This window comes from Jaculus jaculus, chromosome 8 (genome assembly GCF_020740685.1).
Source record: "Jaculus jaculus isolate mJacJac1 chromosome 8, mJacJac1.mat.Y.cur, whole genome shotgun sequence".
NCBI lineage: Eukaryota > Metazoa > Chordata > Mammalia > Rodentia > Dipodidae > Jaculus > Jaculus jaculus.
In genome coordinates, this window is record NC_059109.1 from 64,660,644 (window position 1) to 64,682,540 (window position 21,897).

The 21,897-nt window shown below is 42.6% G+C and overlaps 1 protein-coding gene across 1 annotated transcript in view; it reads left to right on the top strand.

Moving 5' to 3' along the window:
• The first annotated feature begins 1,362 nt into the window (after positions 1–1,362).
• Positions 1,363–21,897, top strand: part of Shc4 (SHC adaptor protein 4) — a 112,612-nt gene continuing 92,077 nt past the window's right edge. Inside the window, exon 1 of the mRNA XM_004669736.3 lies at positions 1,363–2,214. Coding sequence (XP_004669793.3) covers positions 1,546–2,214 — 669 coding nt within the window. The 5' untranslated portion in view covers positions 1,363–1,545. The remainder of the gene's footprint in view (positions 2,215–21,897) is intronic.

The window sequence follows — 21,897 nt, forward strand, 5'->3', positions numbered from 1 at the left end:
CTGGCCATTGGCAACCATTTCATTCAAAACTGTGGTTATATCCCCAAGGAGCTCAGACCATCAACAAATTACTCAAGAGCTAATGTAGCATGCGGTCAAGGAGACCTTGAGCATGGCCTCCGTCCCAGGTTCCCTTGGCTGCAAGCTTAATTAACTTCTGGGTTTATGAACACTTAGGTATGAAACCTTTAGCTATTTTCTTGCCTCTTCCTCTATGTGAACCGCCCCTCCCCCCTTGAAGGTCTCAGCAGTTTCCTGTGCTTTCCTAAAAGAACCCGCATTTTCTGTGCCCGCTGGGCTCTGTTTTTCCATCCTTCACCGTTAGCATCTGTAGAATACAATGGACAGGCTCAGGAGGCTGCATTAGACCAAAGATGGACCTGACAGTCAATGCTAATAAAAAGAAAAAGAGCTTTGTTTCCTAGAAAAATGCATAAGGCTTCCCACAGGAGTTGTGTACCACATCCAGATATCCGTGGAACAATGTATCTAATTTTTAGCTCTTTTGCTTGGCCCCTCATTTCAACAAAAAATAAAAAAGAATAAGAAAATAGATCTTCTAACCTTTTGCTCCCGTCTCTTACTAATGATCCACAGTCGATTGCTTTTTTCTTTTAACCCTTTCATCAGACATCACCTAGTTAAAACCTGCCTCCGTTTCCGGTTTTATTTCTCCAGGCTACTAGTTTAGTGTATTTATGGTGCGTGACTCATCCAGCTGCACCCTGATTGGAGAAAAAAATGAAGTACCCCACATGGTCAGTCAATTACAGCCATTCTCAGATTCATTCACAGAGTTATTAGCTCAGGCGGCGAAGTTATTCATAAAACTTCAGCCCTGCCTATGTCCTGCTCATCTCAGCCTCCTGCGGCTGGGGCTTCGCAAGGACGCTGGGTGAGACCCGGAGCTCCGCGTGTTCCTCGCCCCGCACAGGGGGACAGGGAGTGGGGAGGGCGGGGGCGGGGAGGGGGAGGGCGGGGGCGGGGAGGGGGAGGGCTGGGAGCCACTCGTCGCTAGTGGGGAAACAATGCAGACCGTCGCCCAGCTCTAGCTCTCCTGGCGTGTGGCCCAGAGCGGGATGCTAACACGCTCCCCCAGGACAGGGCCGCCATCAGAACCGGAGGACCCGGACAGAAGGCCTTTGACTACTCACATGTGCATTTTATTTTTCCCTTTGAAAGGAACAGTCACTGGGACAAATAAAGGGTTAATAGGCCAATCATTGCCCCGCCCTGTGGAAGCAGGTTTGAAAGTTCTTGTGAGCAGAAGGGGGGGGGGGGGAGATTTCTGCCAGTCTCTTGCCAGGCTAGAGAGGCGGCTGGACCTGGGCCCGCCTCCGTGTGTGGGAGAGCGGGTGGTGAGCAGTCCCGCAGCCCAGCGGGGTGAAGGCTTTCCCGGAGAGGAGCAGACCCGCCCCTGCCTGGGCCAGGGAGGGACTGGAACCAGCGGGGGAGGTTTGCCCCTGGGCTGTCATCCTTGAGAGACCAGGGACCCAGCAGCAGAAGTGGAGATCGGTAGCTCGAAAGAGTTGCACCGGGCATCTGATGTCCGTGCTGCTTATCTACCCAACAAGCAGGCTGTTTATGCAACAGTACCCCGTTCCAGCACTGCCAAGGCTATGCGAGAGCGCGGCCAGGGCAGCCTGGCAGGACTCAGGACTCGCTCTGCCTGTAGGACTCTCTGGGCACCCCGGGATGCTTCACAGGGCCAAGTACAGCCGCTTTCGGAACGAGTCCATCTCGTCTTTGGACGAAGGCAGCTCCGGAGGCTCAGTCGGGAACAAGGGCTCAGCGCACCCTCCCTACCCAACCGTGGCACCTCCTCACCTGCCCTGTGAAGATGCTACTGTGCCAGCCCAAGAAAGCCCCACTCCACTGTGCACCTTGATCCCTCGCATAGCGAGCATGAAGCTAGCCAACCCTGCCACTTTGTTAAGTCTGAAAAACTTTTGCCTGGGTATCAAAGAGGTGCCCCGGATGAAACTCCAAGAAAGCCGGGACCAGGCTCCCAGCAGCCCAGCTTCCTCGGAAACCAGTCCAAGTAGGACTGGGTCTGCAGCTACCCTGCGACCAGATCTTTTGGGACACAGGCCCACCCCTTTCCCTCCTGACCCTTGCCCATTTCCTGACCCTGGAGAGCTAGCCCCCAGAAGCAGGCAGGATGGGAGCTTTCTGCAGGACCTGTTGGGGACCGGCAAGAATTACTGTGTGAGGGTAAGTCCATTTCCCTTTTGGCCCCTCTAAGAAGGCCTTCCTAGGCAGCTCTGCCCTCTCCTGGACCTGGCTGGGTTCTAGCTAGAAGACCTTATGCAATTGGATCTAGGGAAAGAGAAGCTGGCTTTGCAAATTGCCTTGCAGTTACCTGGCATGTACCAGAGTGAGACAACCTTTCGCTTAAAAGGCTTGAGTTGGTGCTAACCTATAGGTAGCTTCTGGTGTGAGCACAACTTCTCTCAGACAGCTGGGATGGTACCTGTCAACCTTCTGGACTTAACTATTCTGACTAGGCAGAGTCAAGGATTTCAAATCAGATTCATAGTTGAGAAGTGGTAGGTCACACTGGCCATTGTACCTGAGAGAATGGCTGTAGATAGACCTTTCCATGTTAGGAACAGTCTCTTTAAATAAAACTTCTTGCTGATTTGCAGTATATATATGGAGAGAGGGAGAGAGACAGACAGACACTTAAGAAGCAGTCTTCAAATGATGGCCAAGACTAACTGTGCTAGGGGCTGGTTTCAGCACTACTCTACACTGCATCCATAGCCTATGTATAAAATCAAGGTCCTCCCTGGCACCTCCTCACCTGTCTTCTGAAGATGCCCCACTCCAGTGTGCACCTTGCATCCCTCGTATATGAAGCAGGCCAACCCTTTCACTTTGTTAACTCGGAGTAAACCAAGAGTTGGCCTTTGCCTTTTAGAGCTCAGTTCTCAATGAATATATGTGAAATAATATAAAAATAGGATTGATCAGTTGATATCTAGTGTGAAAATGCTGGGGAAAATCAGAAGGGGAGAAGGTGGTTGTGCCGTGGGATTCATTCATGTGGGTAACCTTCAGAAGAATTTTGACAATCGGATCTAGACTCCCAACAGGGTCAAGGGTAGGATGCAAGCCACTATGGTGGTTGCAAAGGAGCATCCACAGGCTGGGATCAATGAAGGAGAAAGGGGATCCTGTAGAGGAGGAGAATGGTGGGTAAACGTGGCTGCCACAGAGTCCTTAAGGGAGCATGAACTGAACAAAGACAGTGAAGCATGGAAGTCCAGAGAAGAGGAGGGAGTTACCCAAAGCAACTCTGTGGAAATGAAGTGCTGAGCAGGGGTCTCCTAGGCTTGCAAGCAAATCATGGAGGTAGCTTTAAAAAGATTAGCTTGTTGGTTTCTTGGGCATGGAATGAAGCAGTGAAGAATGACAGGCTGCTCTTCAGGGAGGTTGTAGATGAATAGGATGATGAGTTGTGGAGAATGAAAATAGCTTCCAAATTTAAGTCTTGGAGTGACATTAGTGATGCTGGTGATGCAAACAGTGAATGACGTGTCAGATTACAGTAATGATACTCAATACTGATGTGTAGATAGGCATTTCAGTGAGAAATCAGAATAGAAGGTGTCACACTGGAGATTGAGTTACAATATTTACATTCCAATCCAACAGCCGTGATCTCAGAGAAGGCTGATTAATGAGTGCTGGACAGGTTGCAGAGGGAGTAGGCTTGGGGCAGCCTTTGCAAACACATGCCTGTGACCCCTAAGGAAGATAATTGTGTGGAACACTCAGCTTTTGCCCCACTCCACAGTGAGGGCTTATATGGGCATGCATGCGTGTGTCTACAGGAAGTTTACAGGCACTTCTCATTGGTCAGTCTCATGGTTTAAAGTGACTGCCAGACCTGCGCACTTGTCTACTGTTCTCTATCCTCTGCCTCAATTTCCCTCTTTCCTGAGCCCCCCTGCACCTAAACACACCCACACTCTGGTATAATTTTTAGTGTGGAAAGAGTTGCTATGTGATATCCATTTTATCTGGAAAATACCCTTGATAACATTTGAGGTATTTTAATAAGGCCACCCATTGTCTTTGCATGGAGATGATAGCTGATCCTGGGAACCATGCGAGCGCCATGACCTAGTGGAACATATGGTATTGCTACCGGCAATGCAATGGCATGAGCTTCTGACAAACTATCTCTTGCAAAGTCAAAATACACAAAAGCTGGGATGGATAGATGGCTCAGCAGTTAAGGTACTTGCCTGCAAAACCTAACAAACTGGGTTTGATTCTGTAGTATTCATGTAAAGCCAGATGTAGAGTAGCATATGCATCTGGGATTTGTTTGCAGCAGCTGGAGATCCATCAGAATTCTCCCCAAGACCCTGCATTCAGGGGGATGAAATCAGCAATAAGTGTCTCTGGGAACAGAGGTTCCAGCATAGAAAGCCAAATATAAAGGAGCTTTGCCTTCCTCCTACTCAGTGATTTTGCCAGCTGAAGACTAAGGAAAGGTGCCCTAGTATTCTTGCTTTTATTAACAAAAACTTATGTCTTTTGGGATGCCCTTTGCATCTACATAGAATTTTGTAAAAATTAAAGAAATTTGGATGAAGTTTACTACAAAGGCGGAATTTATTCTCAGTAGTTTTTGTTATTTGGAGAATATACCTTTCTCAGGTGAGATGACATTAGCTATCAGAAATATACTCATACAGACCAATTTGGTTTTATGGATATATTTTCCACAACCTATGGTACTTTACCAAACAAATTGAATGCATGTTATCTTTTATTTGCCCAACACTTCTGAGTATTGGCAAAAACCTCTAGGCTCCTTGTGAAAAATTGTTGTCTCACTTATATTTTCTTTTCAAGACAGAAGAGTTAGGACTAGAATAAGAAAAGACAGCAATGAGCACTAACTTTCTAGTTCTTTTTGTCTGACTTGATTATTGTGTTTTCTGAAATGTCAGAGGCAGTAATTTTGCACAGTAATTTTGGAGAACATTCAAATAATAAAGATGGTAAGAAGTGAAAATCCCTTTGTGGGGAACTTGAAACAGTAGCAGGTTGTTTTGTGTTTTTGCGACTCTCCCTTCGCACTGCATCTCTACGTGCACAGAGCGGCGAAGTGCCACATGCTGCTCTTCGTGTGCTCTTCTCTCTGGCTGGTAGACTGTGTCAGGAAGAACCTCCTGGTCCTGGGGAGCAAGCTGCACTTCCCACTGTTCGTCACGACAGGAACTGTCATGTCAGAGGGTCCAGAGCAGAGGGGGATTTGTTATGCTGGTTTTTCCTTCTGCTCCTGAGATGATGCATAAAGATGCATATTCTGGCTAAATGAATGGATACTTAAAAAGAGGTTTTGTTTTTTAATTTGAAAATACAATATCTTGAAATACTGAAAATGGAAAGTAAATGTCTGAAACTTTTCAGATGAGCTCTAATTGCACCTCCTCTCAGTGATCCACCAAGGATAGCTCATGGGAGCTCTCCCACACTTTCAACAGAAAGCCAGACTCTCAGGACAAGTTAGAGCAAGTAATCTTGTCACTCCCTAGCACCCCAGTGGATAAGGCACTGGCCTCCTAAAAACTATGGTACTATATCAGAAACAGCTAACAAAGAAATCTATTAAACATTAAATCTTAAGTTCCTCCTTTTATGACAAATATCAACAAGTTGCAAAGTTCTGTGATGATAAGACTGCAAGTTTCACATCACTCTGCTTAATCTCATGACATGAGGATGCTAAGGGAAGGAATGTTCTGAATATAGTGCCCAATGAGCAAAAATAATAGTTTTTGCAGAAGGGAAAGAGATACACAGTGAGATGGTAACAGGACATGATGAAACAAATTCTGGCCTGGAATAGGAGAAGAATTTCCAAATCCTTCCCTGCAGAAAAATATGAAACAGATTTCTTAACTAGACTATCACCCATGAAAAGAAACAGGTTGAGAAGAAAAGGAAGTGGAGGAGGAAGGATGACATAGGTTTGCTTTGGGAGGGGTCTGGCAGGGAGTGAGTATTGATCCTGGAAGCCTCCGCAGGCATGATGTGCCTACTTATGGGCAATATATTCATTTATCAGTTATAATCTGACAATTTCCAGAAATGTTTGACATGTCTCACCTAGTAAGGTAATGTTTCCTACACACATTGAGCAACTCTAAGATAGTAGGGAACAAACCCTCTGTGGTGGTTTCTTCTGAATGTGGTGTGCATAGATGCAGGGGTGCTCACAGCAGGGTTCCTGCATTGTTTTCTGAGCAGCTGACATCAGTAGGCCAGCTGTGAATTTCTCAGATAACAGAAGGTTCTCTCTTTAGGTAGAGAAAATGCAAAGCAAAAAATATGTGAGGTGGAAATGTCTGTATGAGGAAGCTATGCTTCTTGCTCATCATAGATGGTTGATATTGATTTAACAAAATGATTTCAAGCTGGGCGTGGTGGCATACACTTTTAATCCCAGCACTTGGGAGGCAGAGGTAGACAGACACTGAATTCTAAGCCAGCCTGGTACTACAGATTGAGTGCCAGGTGAGCCTGGACTAGAGTGAGACTCTATCTTAAAAAAAACACAACAAAAAAATTGACCCTTTAAAAAAGATTTGAGAGGAAAATTATATATATGTAATCTGTGGCCGGACGTGGTGGCGCATGCCCAGCACTTAGGAGGCAGAGGTAGGAGGACTGCCATGAGTTCGAGGCCACCCTGAGACCACATAATGAATTCCAGGTCAGCCTGGGCTAGAGTGAGACCCTACCTCAAAAAACCAAAAAAAAAAAAAAAATCTGTGGTATGTGTGTTTCTTTCAGTAATGAGGATTGAACCTAGGGCCTTGCACATGTTGTTCAAGGGCTCTATTACTGTGCCATATCCCCAGACCTCTTTTTCACTTTTTATTTTGAGACGAGATCTTACTGTTGTCCAGGGTAGTCTTGAACTTCTGATCCTCCTGCCTTAGTCTTTTTGTAACTGGGATTGCAGGTCTGTGCCACCAGGCTCAGCTTGTGGCATATATTTTAGTAAAGTTTTAAATTTTAATGTTTTTTAAAATAGTTTAAAATTTTTAACATTTAGTAATAGAAATAGAGACAATTTATTAAGAAAGAGAAGCTGGAGAAATGGCTCAATGGTTAAGATGTTTGCCTGTGAAGCCTAAGGACTCAGGTTCAATTCCCCAGTACTCACATAAGCCAGATGCACAAGGTGGCACATGCGTCTGGAGTTCATTTGCAATAGCTAGAGGCCCTGGCGTGCCATTCTTTCTTTCTCCAATAAATAAAGTATTATAAAAAGAAAAAGAAGAAAGACAAAGGCATTCCTGAGGAGTGGGCTAGGAAAAGGCATAGCTTAAAAATAGTGGGCCATGAATCTTAGGATCCTTCATAGAGCACCCATTTTCTCCCAAGTTTGTACATACCCAGGCTTTTCTCCAGCGTGCTCTACTGCTATGTGCTGCCCAGGTGCAGAAGGGTTACCAGTCCTGTGCCAAATGGCGTCTTTCATGTTTATCTTCATAAGCCTGTCCAAGTCCCTCTTTTGTCACAGCTCCTCCCTGAGAGCCACTTACCCAGAAATCTTTTTGAGGAACTGAGAGGTGGGGGTCAGTTAAGCTTCTATAGCTTATTCCATGCTGAGGAGGGGCATAGTCCCTGCCTAAGCGGGACCACAAAACTTTCTCCCTACTCTGCCAATTGGATTTCCTGTAGAAGGAATTGGTTGGAATCCCCCTGCATCGTAAGAAATGTTGTTGGAAATGGTCATATATCCTAGAAGACACAGATTTTACAAGATTAACAATTTAAGGTCTAAGAAAGAGTAATGAATAGCCCCAGAAAGGGCAAGAGCCATGGCCCTGCTTGTCCCAGGAGATCCGTCCTTGTGCAGCTTGTCCTCAGGGGCTGCGATCCTCAGATGTTGAAAACCTCACTGATGCTTACTTACTGAATTATGGCAAAATAAAAAAAGAACAGCTTTTAGAAGGACTCAAATGATGGAATAGATCAGAAGAAATATAATGTGAAATCGTAACCGCTGAATACCAACAATGTTAAAGGAAAATAATGAAAAAACAAAACATAAAGTTACAATCACTGATAGGTAATAAGAATAAAGCTTACCTTTGTATTATAGCTGGGGTTGACTTTTATTTTCCTCCCTGGCATGTTCAGTGGCCCAGCCTTGGGATTTAAAGGGAAAACCTGTGAGTCTTGAATCATTGTATGTCCTTTTTAATTTTCTTTAAATATTTTATTTATTTTATTTTGAGAGAGAGAGTGAAAGAGGCAGATAGAGAGAGACTGGGCACACTAGGGTCTCTAGCCACTGCAAAATAACTCCAGATGCATGCATCTGTGCATGCTGTTTGTGCATCTGGCTTATTATGTGGGTACTGGGGAGTTGAATCTGGGTCCTTAGCCTTTGTAGGCAAATGCCTTAACCACTAAGCCATCTCTTCAGCCCCGCTCATACTCTTTTAAAGTCTAGAGTCTAGTCCCTTTTGGTCTACATTATTACCTATCATTTTATTTCTTTTCTTTTTCTGGCTTTTCAAGGTAGGGGCTACTCTAGCCCAGGCTGACCTGGAATTCACTGTCTCAGGGTGGCCTTGAACTTAAAGTGATCCTCTTACCCTTGTATCCCAAGTGCTGGGATTAAAGGCATGTGCCACCATGCCTGGCTTTTATTTCTTGACTATACTTTACTCTTGAGTGTTTTAAGACCATGGAGGTAGCCAAAAATTAACCATTTTCCTTTTCATTGCTAAGGTCAATTGAAGAATTTTAGGAGTTACTCTAAGGCAGTTAGAAGGGGCCCCATGACTTCAGTTTCCCTCTACCAGTTGTGCTGGGATGGGTCCAGGTCTCGACCATGCAAATTTCCTCAGAAGCACTGAGAACATTTTCTTCTGTGTTGACTCTCCTCTTTGTGTGGTTCAAACTCTGGAGTATCCATGTATTCTTTGATTAAAAAGGAATGTGACTTTCTGGATCTATAGGTCCTTTTATAGATAGCTCTTAGTCCCCTGAGATTTGTCTAACCTTCGTACAAAGGGCCAAATATGAACTGTCATTTTAGCTTTAATATCCTCTTTGGCTTTGTCCTCTAAGCATGGTTATTGAACATCCAGCAGGTCAGTCATAACAGTATTGAAGAACAAATTATGGTTTAAAATGTATTTATTTACTTGTTTGTGCAAGCAAGCAAGAGATGAGGAAAGAGCATGCATATGCACAGCCACATCAGGGTCTCGTGCCACTGCAAACAAACTCTAGACACTAGCTTTAGGGTCACTTTTGATGCATCTGGCTTTGTGTAGATACTGGGGAAATGAACCCTGGGCCGGCAAGCATTGCAAACAAGCTGCTTTAGCCATTGAGCCATCTCTCCAGTCCCGATAGTTTAAAATTTAATTGCTGTATAACACTTAAATAAAACTTGACAAAAACAAAATTTTAATTAACAATGACTGTTAAGACTAAATTTCTTCAAAACACTTTTTTTTGGTTCATTATTTATTTATTTATTTGAGAGCGACAGACATACAGAGAAAGACAGATAGAGGGAGAGAGAGAGAATGGGCGCGCCAGGGCTTCCAGCCACTGCAAACGAACTCCAGACGTGTGCGCCCCCTTGTGCATCTGGCTAACGTAGGACCTGGGGAACCGAGCCTTGAACCGGGGTCCTTAGGCTTCACAGGCAAGCGCTTAACTGCTAAGCCATCTCTCCAGCCCAAGACTAAATTTCTTAATTGGAGGCCTGTCACATATAGTAGAAAATCTCAATAAAACATAAACTCCATAAACTCTTTCCTCTTTAAATAAGTTTTTAGAAAACCACAATTCTTCAATTGACCTTAGCAATGAAAAGGAAAATGGTTAATTTTTGGCTACCTCCATGATCTTTAAACACCCAAGAGTAAAGTATAGTCAAAAAATTAAAGCCAGGCATGGTAGCACATGCCTTTAATCCCAGCACTTGAGATGCAGGGTGTGCATGTGTGTATGCATGTGCATGTGTGGTGTGATATATGTACTAAATGCGTGTGTGTATGCAGAGGCACAAGCCCTATGTACCCACCTGCAAAGGCTAGGAAAGAACATTGTGTGTCTTCTTCAATCTTGTCTTTCATGTAGTTCCTTGAGATGGAATTTCTCACTGAACCTGGAGCTGCTGCTTTTTTTTTTTTTTTTTTTTTTTTTTTGGTCTGACTGGTTTTTGTCAGATAAACAAGCCCCAGTGATTCTCCAGTCTCAGCTTCCCCAAAACTAGGGTTACAGGTGTGCCTGGCTATACCTGCCTGTTTATGTGGGTACTGGGAATTGATCTCAGGGGGGTGAACCAGGCCTTTTCAGGCCTTCAAGCTTACATGTCAAGTGCTTTTAGCCACTAAGCTATCTCCCTATCTCCCCATACTACTTTTGAAGATTAAACTCTCATAAACCTTTTTTTTTTATGACGTGCCTTAATTTCTAGTATTTTTCCAAACTCTCTCAATTTATATTTTAGAATAAGCTTTTACCTTAGGACAAAATCTCCATACTAAATGCTTTCTCATGAAAAGAATTTCTTCTTCTCGTTAAATTTCTTTACCAAAACATATCTCATGTAAGTACAGAAAACAGTTATATTAGGTCTTTAATAGCTGATAGTTAAAAATATAGACAAAAGCCAGGCGTGGTGGCGCATGCCTTTAATCCCAGCACTCAGGAGGCAGAGGTAGGAGGATCGCCATGAGTTCAAGGCCACCCTGAGACTACAGAGTTAATTCCAGGTCAGCCTGGACCAGAGTGAGATCCTACCTCGAAAAAGCAAAAAAAAAAAAAAAAAAAAAAAAGACAAAAATGTGAACAGTCCCAGGGACAGTTTTTTTAACCAACAAATTTAAATTAGCCACATGTTAAAAATTTAAGTCGAAACAACAGACATTTAGAAGCTGCTTTTGTGAATAAGATATCTACTTAAAAAATTTATTTCAGAGAGAAGGAGAGAGAGAGGGAGAAGGTATGGGTGCAGTCGGACTTTCTGCCACTGCAAATGAACTCCAGACACATGCACCCTTTTGTGCATCTGGCTTTACATGGGTACTGAGTACTGAGGAACCAAACCTAGGCTGTCAGGCTGTACAAATGACTTTAACCTCTGAGCAATCTCTCTAGCCCCAAACATTTCCTCTCTTTTTTTTGTATATTTTTATTTATTTTTTTTGAGAGTGACAGACAGAGAGAGAAAGAGGCCTTTAGAGAGAAAGAGAGAGAGAATGGGCATGCCAGGGCCTCCAGCCACTGCAAACAAACTCCAGACACGTGCACCCCCTTGTGCATCTGGTTAACGTGGGTCCTGGGGAATCAAGCCTTGAACCAGGGTCCTTAGGCTTCACAGGCAAGCGCTTAACTGGTAAGCCATCTCTCCAGCCCAACATTTCCTTTTTATTTGAGCTCAAAGGGAAGCAAAACAGGATAAAGGCTTGGCATCTCTTTTTCCATTTGTTGTATATCTTTTTTTTTTTTTTTTTTTGCACTACTTGCTAACCTCTGCAGAGAAGCATGTTAGTTATTTAAGGTAAGTGGAAGGCAAAGAGATAAGTCGTTGTCTCAATATTTGGGTTCTAGAAACAGAACAACCGAATAAGATGCAACTCCCAAAGGGGCAATTATCCACAAGGTGAGGCTGTGGGCGTCATGTCCTGAGAGCAAGTTTACTTCCTTCAGCAACAGGGACTTGTGGCACAAGAATGAAGACAATGATAACCAAGTAATATGTTGCTTTAGATGGCTTAATTGCATAGATTTTTTTTTTTTTGTCCTCTTGTGTTAAAACTTCAGTAACACTGTGAACTAAAAGTAATTTGAGCTATTAGTTTTGATTTATATAACCATGTACTTATGAGCCAATTTGGTGCTATGTAAACAATATAAAACCATAAGCACATGTAGACTATATATATTCATACACATAAATTAAAAATGCTTTTATATCTGGGCATGGTGGTACATGCCTTTAATCCCAGAATTTAGGAGGCAGAGGTAGGTGGATCACCATGAGTTTGAGGCTACCCTGAGACTACATAGTGAATTCCAGATCAGCCTGGGCTAAAATGAGATCCTACCTTGAAATTATCCCCCCAGATGATCTTATGGCTTTCATTTAAATCTATCATGTATCTTTTAAAAGTTAGTTCAGACTGCTTAAAATTTAAATCAGACCTTCAATCTAATTATTTCTTCCATAGCATTGGACAATCTAAAGTCTGTATTTAGACTTTTGCTCTCTTAGACATAGACTCTAACCTGATAATTGATGAGGTTTTAGGTAGAGTACACAGGCACCAATAGCTTGGCTTTAAAATGACTGTTTGTTTTTTTTTTTCCCTTTGGTTTAAAGGGACAAGAACCTTGAAATCTCTGATTTTGAAAGAGGAGAGAAATAAAATTTTGACTTTTATTTTTATTTTTTGTTATTTATTCAAGAAAGAGAGAGGGAGTGAGAGAAAGAGAGGGGGCGGGGGAAGAATGGCTGCACCAGAGCCTCTAGCCACTACAAAAAAACTTCAGTCTCATGCACCACCTTGTGCATCTGGCTAATGTGGGTCCTGGGGAATCAAACCTGTGTCCTTTGGTTTTGTAGGCAAGTGTCTTAAGCACTAGGCCATCTCTCCAGCCCAAATTTTGACATTTTTAGTGGAAACAAATCATTATCAAAATCTATATATTCAGGGCTAGGGAAATGGCTTAGTGGTTAAGGCATTTGCCTGCGAAACCTAAGAACCCCAGTTTGATTTCCCAGGTCCCATGTAAGCCAGGTGCACAAGGGGGTGTATGCATCTGGAGTTCATTTGCAGTGGCTGAAAGCACTGGAGTGCCCTGCCCCACCTCTTCCTTTCTCTCTCTCTCAAATAAATAAATAAATAAATTAATTAAATAAAATTTTAAAAAATCTATATATTCAATGTTAAATTCTTTAGGTTAATCAAACTTCCATCTTATGACCAAGGAATGCTGTTTTATGTAGACAAGCTTTAACAGACCCAAATATACCATTTTAATGAGTTTTAACAAGTTGAGTCCCTAAGTTCACAGGGCAGTATCTATTTATCAGGCCTTTTAAAAATTCTTTTAAAATATTTTATTTTATTTATTTGCAAGCAGAGAGAGAGAGAGAGAGAGGGAGGGAGGGAGAGAATGGGTATACCAGGGCCTCCAACCACTACAAGCTCCAGATATAAGTACATCTGGTTTTAGAAGGATACTGGGGAATTGAACACAGGTCATTAGGCTTTGTAGGCAAGTGCCTTTACCATTGAGTCATCTCTTCAGCCCTAGGCCTTGTAATAGATCACCAACACACTCACATTCACACATCTGTGCAAACATTTTAAGTATGCATGTTAAGTAATAAACAATTAAAAATACTAGCATCACTGTGCAATTGTGAATGAAAAATATTGAAGCAACCTTAAGTTTTGTTTTTATCTGGGAGTATTCTAGGGGAATTGAGTTTTGTCCCATGCTTTCTTGACATACATTCGCATGACAACAACTATGAATACATACAACATAATTTTATTAACAAGGTAAAAATATTTTGTTTTACACCTTTGTGCAGAGGAACAAAGTTAACTTGGGAGATCTGGAAGCCACCTTTTGTTTTTCTATCTTCCAGTCTATCCCACTGGGAACCTTCAGTCCAGTACACCGTCATGTCAGGTGGTTGACACTTCCTTTCTGATATTGGTGGTTGAACACTGAGATGAGAATGTCTAACAGCTGAATCTATAGGGCTTGAGTTCCCTGGATTATTGAAAATTCTTTGCCTCACATAGTTATTGGTGATAGTTAGTTCTAGGAATAGTCTTTGGGTAGTAAAAAGAAAAGTAGAGCAGGAGGCTTGGCCTGATGAAGAAAGTTTGTCCATGAGGGAAGGTAGCAGGAAGGCAAGGGCTGTTGTGATATGAGGGCAGAAAATTTGAATATTTAGAGACAGAGAAACTCGGGAGTAGAGACAGACTGAGATACAACCATTTAGTGTGTACTGGTTTCCCAGTGATGTTCTGGAGATCCTTTTGTTAACTGGCTAAAGCTGGTTACATGAATGCTTGCCCTTGTATGTCTTTAGGAGCACCAGGTCTACTGGTGGAATCATGTCACGATGAGAGTCCTGCTCAGAGGCTGACTGGCTAATTGACCAAGAGGTGCTTTTTCCCTGGGAGATGAAGGATTCAGGGTGGTGAATCCTGAAAGCCTCAATTAGCCTATTGAACAAATAGAGCAGGAATTTCTCCTCTTCCTTGACTAATCTCTCTGACCCTGTCAGATTTCTGACTGCATTTTCTTTTTTATTTCTACAGTGAAGCTTTCTTTCATCCTCCCACAATGGTGATTCCATGATGGGGTGTTATGATTTCAATCAGTGGGGTTTTGAGCTTGGAAGACCTGTACACCAGACATTAACCAACTGACTCACTGCGTGCTTCTTTGTTCCCTCCCAGACCTCCACTTTTCCCCAGTCGTATGTATAGTCAGGACTAGCTATAGGTCTTTCCAAGTAAAATCATAAGTTAATGCTAAGGCCTGGAAGATATGCATCTTTAGAGAGACTGCCACATGTCTCTTTGCATTAATGAAGGACCATGATTGAAAAAGGGGCATGGACTCAGACTTTTTCCCCAGGTACAAATATTTCCTTTAGGAGTCATCTGCAGGCAAAGGACAGTAGGAAGTTCTAGTCCTTGTTTGCACCATAGGGCTGAGGGCTCTTTTCTCTGGGGTCTTGGAGTAGATGGAGAAATAGGGAATGACTGCAGAATAGGAGGAAATATTTCTGTTTGTAAAGCAGGGCTTGAATGTGCACAGGGGTCATCCCAGGTGTCAGAGGTTTCCCCTCTGTTGTCTTTATAGAGTGTTCTGTCCTGATCACTACAAAGGCTTGACTTTAAGGCACTTTATACCATTTTTCTGTTTTTAATTTTTCTTTGTTTGCAAGCAAGGAGAGGAAGAGAGAGGGGGGGGGGTGGGGGGAGAGAGAGAATGGTACACCAGGGCCTCCAGCCTCTGCAAACAAACTCCAGATGCTGTGCCACTTTGTACACCTGGCTTATGTGAGTAGTGGGTAATTGAACCCTGGGTCATTAGGCTTTGCAGGCAGGTGCCTTAACTGCTGAGCCATCTCTCCAGTGCTAACATATCATTTTTTCTTGATTCCTACAAAACAGATCCAGTTTCAGGATGATATTATAGTTTAAGCTTCCATACTTTGATCAAATTTCTCCCTCACCTAGCTTATATTGAGGCCAGACAGTGTTAGGCAGGAAAAGATTAGCGTTGTTTTTTGTACCTTCTCAGGATCAGCCTTATCATCATCCTGGAGGCTGCATCATAGTATGGAACCTCAGGGACACAAAGAAGAGAGACAAGTTCCACAGCCCTCAAGAGTAGAGGAAGGCATCCTTGGTATCTGTCCTCAGAGCACTAAAGAATATGAGTTCATGGTTTCTTTCCCATATGTCCAACCCAAGTATCCTTGGTCAATGGAAACACCCCTCAGAAACACTGGTTTGTGTTCCACATGGTTCTGGGACTACTCTTTCCCTGGGTAGGGTTTAAGCCAATTGCTTATGTTGCCTCTTTCCCAGGACTGAGTCCCACAATATTGGAATGCTAGTCCCTGCTGTACAAGTATCTGTATTAGGCTAAGTTCAGAGAAGAGGCTTGGTTACATAAATGGCTCTGGCTTTTGGAGTTATTAAAGCACCACTCAGGTTAAAAGTGGAAACAAGAAGGATTTTTGTTTTTTGCCTTTTTGAACCAAATATGTTACCAATTCATGCTCAAGTCTGTTGTCCTTTTTAAAATCACTCCAATCCCTAATTTATCTTTTTTGCTCAAGGAAATGTCTTGTTACCTGTGGAATTAACTCAATATCCTCCTTATAGTAAATGAATAGGGAGGTTTGAGAGCAGTTAGGATATGACAAAGCAGTATTAACTAAGTCACAGAGGTGGAAGAGTGGGGAGCAAAGAGAAGTTTGAGCTGTGGTGGGATCAGCATGCAAAGCTGGCAGGCATTAGGACCCTGTGGGTGGCAGAGTTGGCATCTGTGGTGGTGCCAGCACTGAGCCTCCTCCAGTCTGCAATTAAACTCATCTGGAAAGGGACTGGAAGAAATGAGGAAAGGAAGATGCATGCTGGTGCTGCTGTAAAATCTGGGAGAGTGGGGTGGTTCTGGGGACTTAGAGGCTGGATGGCAAGGCCTGGGAGCAGCCCATGGGCATCCCTATCTCTATCAGCAAGGACATAGCTGCCACCATATCAAAGGCCTAGGTGGTCTGTAGGTAGCTTCAACCAATACCCAATATCATTCAAGTGTGGGAGTGAGTCCCTGTGGGTGATTTCAGCCAGGATTGCGTGGGTCCACTCAAGCCTGTCAGTTCAAAGGCAGGTCCTCCCTGGGCAGCTGCTTCTCAGTTTAAAGTGAAGGCTTGGTGGCTGCCAGTGGAGACATGTGCTTGTTTGTCTCCACATAGGCCTGGCTAACATCATGGAGGGTGGCAGGGAGGGGGTGGTGGGGGGGAGTTACAGTCATATTCTCAAGCCCACAAGCTGAGACAGGAAAGACCCAGGACAGAGAAAGTTAATCTGATTCACCAGTGGTATATCATTATGTTTCCAAGTGTGCAGGAGGTGAACCTCTCCCTGGAACTCAGAACTCATCTTAATCTCTTTTCTTTTGTTATTGCCAACCCTGCAGTCACCAAGCATGCTCAAGTTTGTTCTGTCCTTAAATGCACTCCTCTACTTAGCTTGTTTTTTCTGTTATGCTACAATACAAATTCCTGCAAACAAAAACAAACTAAAGTGCTACAGTCCCTGGCTTGCTTCCTTGCCTTCCTATATCAAATTCTTTATCTCCTGGTGTCTGCCTTCTATTTTTACTTCTCTACTGATATTGCCCTGTTGTAGACAATTGCTGAATTCCTGTGGATATTTTCCAGTCTCTGAGCCTATTGGACATCTCCACTGCCCTGAGTTCAGCTGCCTTCTTCCTCTATGAAGTTTTGTGCCCATGCCATCTACCTTAACACGTCCTCTGGTACTAGCAAGACAGTTCTGAATTCTGTCTTTAGTGACACTCTTCTCAGCCTGACCTTTTCTTGGTGACATCTTTTAATATTTTGTTGATGAAAATTACAAAATTAGATGGGCAACCTCTGGGGTTCCTTCAACCACTCTTATTCTTTCATCCATATCATATGAGTCAGAATCTGCTAACTTGAAAGATAGAAAAGGCTTGTGCTCCATTTAAAAAGAAACATAATGACCAAAGATCAGCACTTGGGCTGCAATTCAATAAAAACGTATTGTTGGCCATTTGTTTTGCAGACAAATTGTCAAAGCAGAGAACTAGCAAGACATCATTCAGTGGTCTATTACCATGTGGGGGACTGACTAAAATGAGCCATAGTTTCAGCACCATGACGTCGACTATTCAAGATGTCAGTGCTGGGACTTGAGTGGAGGTGGAGGAAAATGATGTGAGTTCTTAGAGTACATGTTGGCCATGGTAAAATCTTGGAGAGGTCTTAAGCTTGAATCCGCTATCGTCTTGATGCTTCTACCAGAGACTTCGTGTTTGACTAAACTTGGCAACAAATGACAAATATTTAGTCTTTTTCCAATTATCCCATTTGAATAAAGTTTAACTAAGTGGCAGCCATGGTGGTTTTTTAAAATATATATATATAAAATAAGCCGGGCATGGTAGCACATGCCTTTAATCCCAGCACTTGGGAGGCAGAGGTAGGAGGATCCCTATGACTTTAAGGCCACCCTAAGATTACATAGTGAATTCCAGGTCTACTTAGGCTAGAGTGAGACCCACCCTTGAAAAACCAGACATACATATATATATATAATACCCTGTTTAAATAAGTTAGAGATGTAATATAATCTAATACTAACAATATATGTATGACCTATCCTGATAACACATAAACCTTTTAAAATATAACATCTTTTTAAAAATATTTTATTCTTCAACCTGTTTATTTATTAGAGAAAGAGAGCAAAAGTGGCAGGTAGAAAGAGATAATGGATGCTCCAAGACCTCCAGCCACTGCAAAGGTACTCCAGACACATGTACTACCTTGTACATCTGGCATTATGTGGGTACTGGGGAATTGAACTTATATATATATGTATGTATATATATATATGTATGTATATATATATATACATACATATATATATATATAAAATAGTAATTTAGTTCTATCTTCTGCTAGCCATGATTTCATATTTTAAAAAATATTTTATTTTTATTTATTTATTTGAGAGAGGAAAAGAGGCTGAGTGATAGAGAAAGAGAGGGAGAGAAGAGAGAGAGAGAAAGAGAGAATGGGTGCACCAGGGCCTCCAGCCATTGCAAACAAACTCGAGATGCATGTGCCCCCTTGTGCATATGGCTGACATGGGTACTGAGGAATCGAACTGAGGTCCTTTGGCTTTGCAGGCAAGCGCCTTAACTGCTAAGCCATCTCTCCAGCCCAAGATTTCAAATTTGTATTTAAAATAAGTTCAATATGATTGCAAGGGCAAGAGCAAAAGTTCAAGGGTGTTAGGATCTTTGAGGGCCAAGGGGTTCAGACTCATGGCAGAGAAAGAGGAATGTAAGAGAGTTTGATGAAATTGCTGTGTCCCTTGTGCATGCAGTAGCAGATGCTATCTTGCAAGCTAACAGAGTTTGTGCAGCAGTAGTCAGTCCAATCCAATCAAATACTTACTTCTCAAAGCTAAATCAGATTTGCAAGATTTCGGCATGGAGGGCATAATTATTTAATTATTTGAAGCAATAACAGTTGAGAGATAATGTTTTTTTAAAAAGATGGAGCTAGAAAGAAGGTTCAGCAGTTAAGTTGCTTGCCTGTGAAGCCTAAGGACTCAAGTTCAATTCCCCAGTACCCACATAATGCCAGATATACAAGGTAGTACATGTGTCTGGAGTTCCTTTGCAGTGGCTGGAGGTCTTGGAGCACCCATTATCTCTTTCTACCTGCCTCTTTTGCTCTCTTTCTCTAATAAATAAACATGTTGAAGGATAAAATATTTTTAAAAAGATGTTCTATTTTAAAAGGTTTATGTGTTATCAGGATAGATCATACATATATTGTTAGTATTAGATTATATTACATCTCTAACTTATTTAAACAGGGTATAAACTATAATTGGCCATGGGAGTGATTCACTGAGTGATGGCATTACCTTGGCTACAAAAGCAATTGAGTTAAGGCTATGGCCAAAACCACAGTGGACATGTTGGGCATTGAGACATTAGTAAGGGCTGTACATTTTCTGGAGCGTAGTCTTTAACATCCTTATTAACACCTGTGTCATGTCCCATCACTGTGCTGCTCTGTGGTGAGCCTCACAGGGCTGCCACCCCTTGACATCTGGATCTGGAAGCCTTAGATACTCAGATGGGCTCCAAGAGGCAGACCTGAGAGTCACACTGGCTATCTGAGCAGTGGTGATGCTAGATTTTTGTCTAACCTTCCAGAGCAAAGGACACCAGCAAAACTCTCCTGAGAAGCAGATTAACTTATGAGTCACTGCTTTTTCATTTCATCTATGATTCATGATCTAGGCTATATTTTTAGATTTTATTTATTTGGATCTGAGAAGTGGGTTGGAAGGAAGTGGCTTGGAAACTCATGGAAGAATGAAGATAAATTGGCATCATACTTAAGCTAAGTTTGGCTGGAATTTGGTTATAATACTCAGACATTCAGGAAATGCTCACTCAAAAAGTACTGTGTGCTCTGCACTAAGCTGGGCCCTTAGAATGTGAAGCTTCATAAGACTCAGCTGGCTGCCCTGCAAGAGCACATTGAACTGTCTGGGTAGTTGATGGAATGCAACCCACTGCCAATATCCCCAGTCAGATCTCCAGACTTCATACATACTGAAATACTTGGAAGTTTTAATGCACCTCTTATTCTCTCCCTCAGCTCTGGCTGTGCCATTGCATAGGAACCACTCTTCCAACTTTTCCTGGCTTTCCCTTCATTGACCACTTCAGTATCCTTTCCTCTGTCAAGTCTTTAGTTCCTGATGGCCTGGAACCCCTCCTATATACTTCCATAGACCTTGAATTCTGCTGTTATCACATGCGCTCTGGAATGAGGTCCCTTTACAGTAGTTGAGGCAGCTTCATCAGCTCCCCAAACTAAAGCAAGTGGAACTAGAGAAGCTCAGTAAGAACAATGTCATTCCAATACAGTAATTACTATTTCTGAGTCCTCTCTATAGGCCAGACACATGTTTCACCTTATTGGAACCTCACAGCACTCTTATGAAATGTAAATTATTATCCCTGTTTTACAGATGAAGAAGCAAAGCCTTTGAGAATTGAAATTCTTTGCTCAAAATTTCATAGTACATAAAAAGCTGAGATTAAACCTTGACCTGTCTGGTTTTGAAAACCCATGTCCCTAGACTCTACAATATTCTTGCCCCATGTTCATGGTTACTATACTAGTCAGAACATGCCAGCTTGTTCTGAGTAAGCAGGTCATGTAAGAATCTAAGTGTTTCTTCCTCATTCCTAGTTATATGTCCACAGTACATTAGCTGGGGTTCTGCTCTATGTCACTCTCAATAGGCCAACTGTGCCAACAGAAGATTCCTAATTGTAAGAGAAAAAAATAGAACAACGTACTCCCATAGCGATACTACTATGCACACGAGGAGAATGTCCAACTATAAGATAGGCCAGAAAAGTGAAATTCTACTATGTTCAGGGAAGAGAAAAAGTTTAAAATATTTGTGGATTGGAAATAATGACTCATGTATACAAAGTAAAGGAGTGAAAAAAGTAGAAAACAAAAATTTAAAACAAGAATAATATGGTCAGGCGTGGAGGTGTACCCCTTTAATCCCAGCACTTGGGAGGCAGAGGTAGGAGGATCGCTGTCGCGAGCACTCTCAAAGATGATTGGTTGAGAGGATTCCGCCCACGAAGGTCAATAATACTCAGACGCTGGTGTACTCGCAAAGTTTACTGGGATGAAAGTCGCACACAAGCAAGTCCAAACTATCACAACTAATATTATAGCTAATATAATATATAACCAAATTATATTCATCACTACTAACACAAGAATATTTCTAACGAGTCTAACATGTATACAACCTGATAACGCGAGACTTGGGCTGCGACGTCTTGGGCGCTTTATGACCTGGCAACGCGGAGTCCGTGCTGCGACTTTTTTCTCTCGGTTCGTGGTGTTTCCTCGGTTCGCAGTGTTTCAAGCCGAGTCTTGATCATTTGGACAGCGTGTCGGGCAGATGAATTCAGATCGGTGATGCGTCTCGCGGAGGTCTCGGTCCGGACTGCTGAGCAACCTTTCAGTCAGTCATAGTGTCGGGAAGACTGAGACGACGGTTGCTGAGCAGCTGAGGTTTTTATACTTTCCACTACTTATCTAGAGTTCCACACACACACCTGCTAATCTCTACTATGTCACCGCACACAGCTTAGTCTTAGTTTTTGCTTACAAGGTTTGACTTTGCATTTTTACTCTCACAAAAAAAAAAAAAAACTTATTTATCTAAACTGGCCCTGGACCATATGCTGGTCCTTACATGCTCATAACAATCGCCATGAGTTCAAGGCCACCCTGAGACTACATAGTGAATTTCAGGTCAGCCTGAGCTAGAGTGAGACCCTACCTTAAAAAACAACAACCACCAAAAAAAGGGTAATATGTCTGGAGGACTGAAAGGTTTCCAGGGAATGAGAAGCTTGCTTATGCATTAGCAGCTGTGGGATCAATTATTCAGTTCTTTCGCCTATAAATAACACTGTTAAGGCATCTTCTCTTATGAATATATTAAT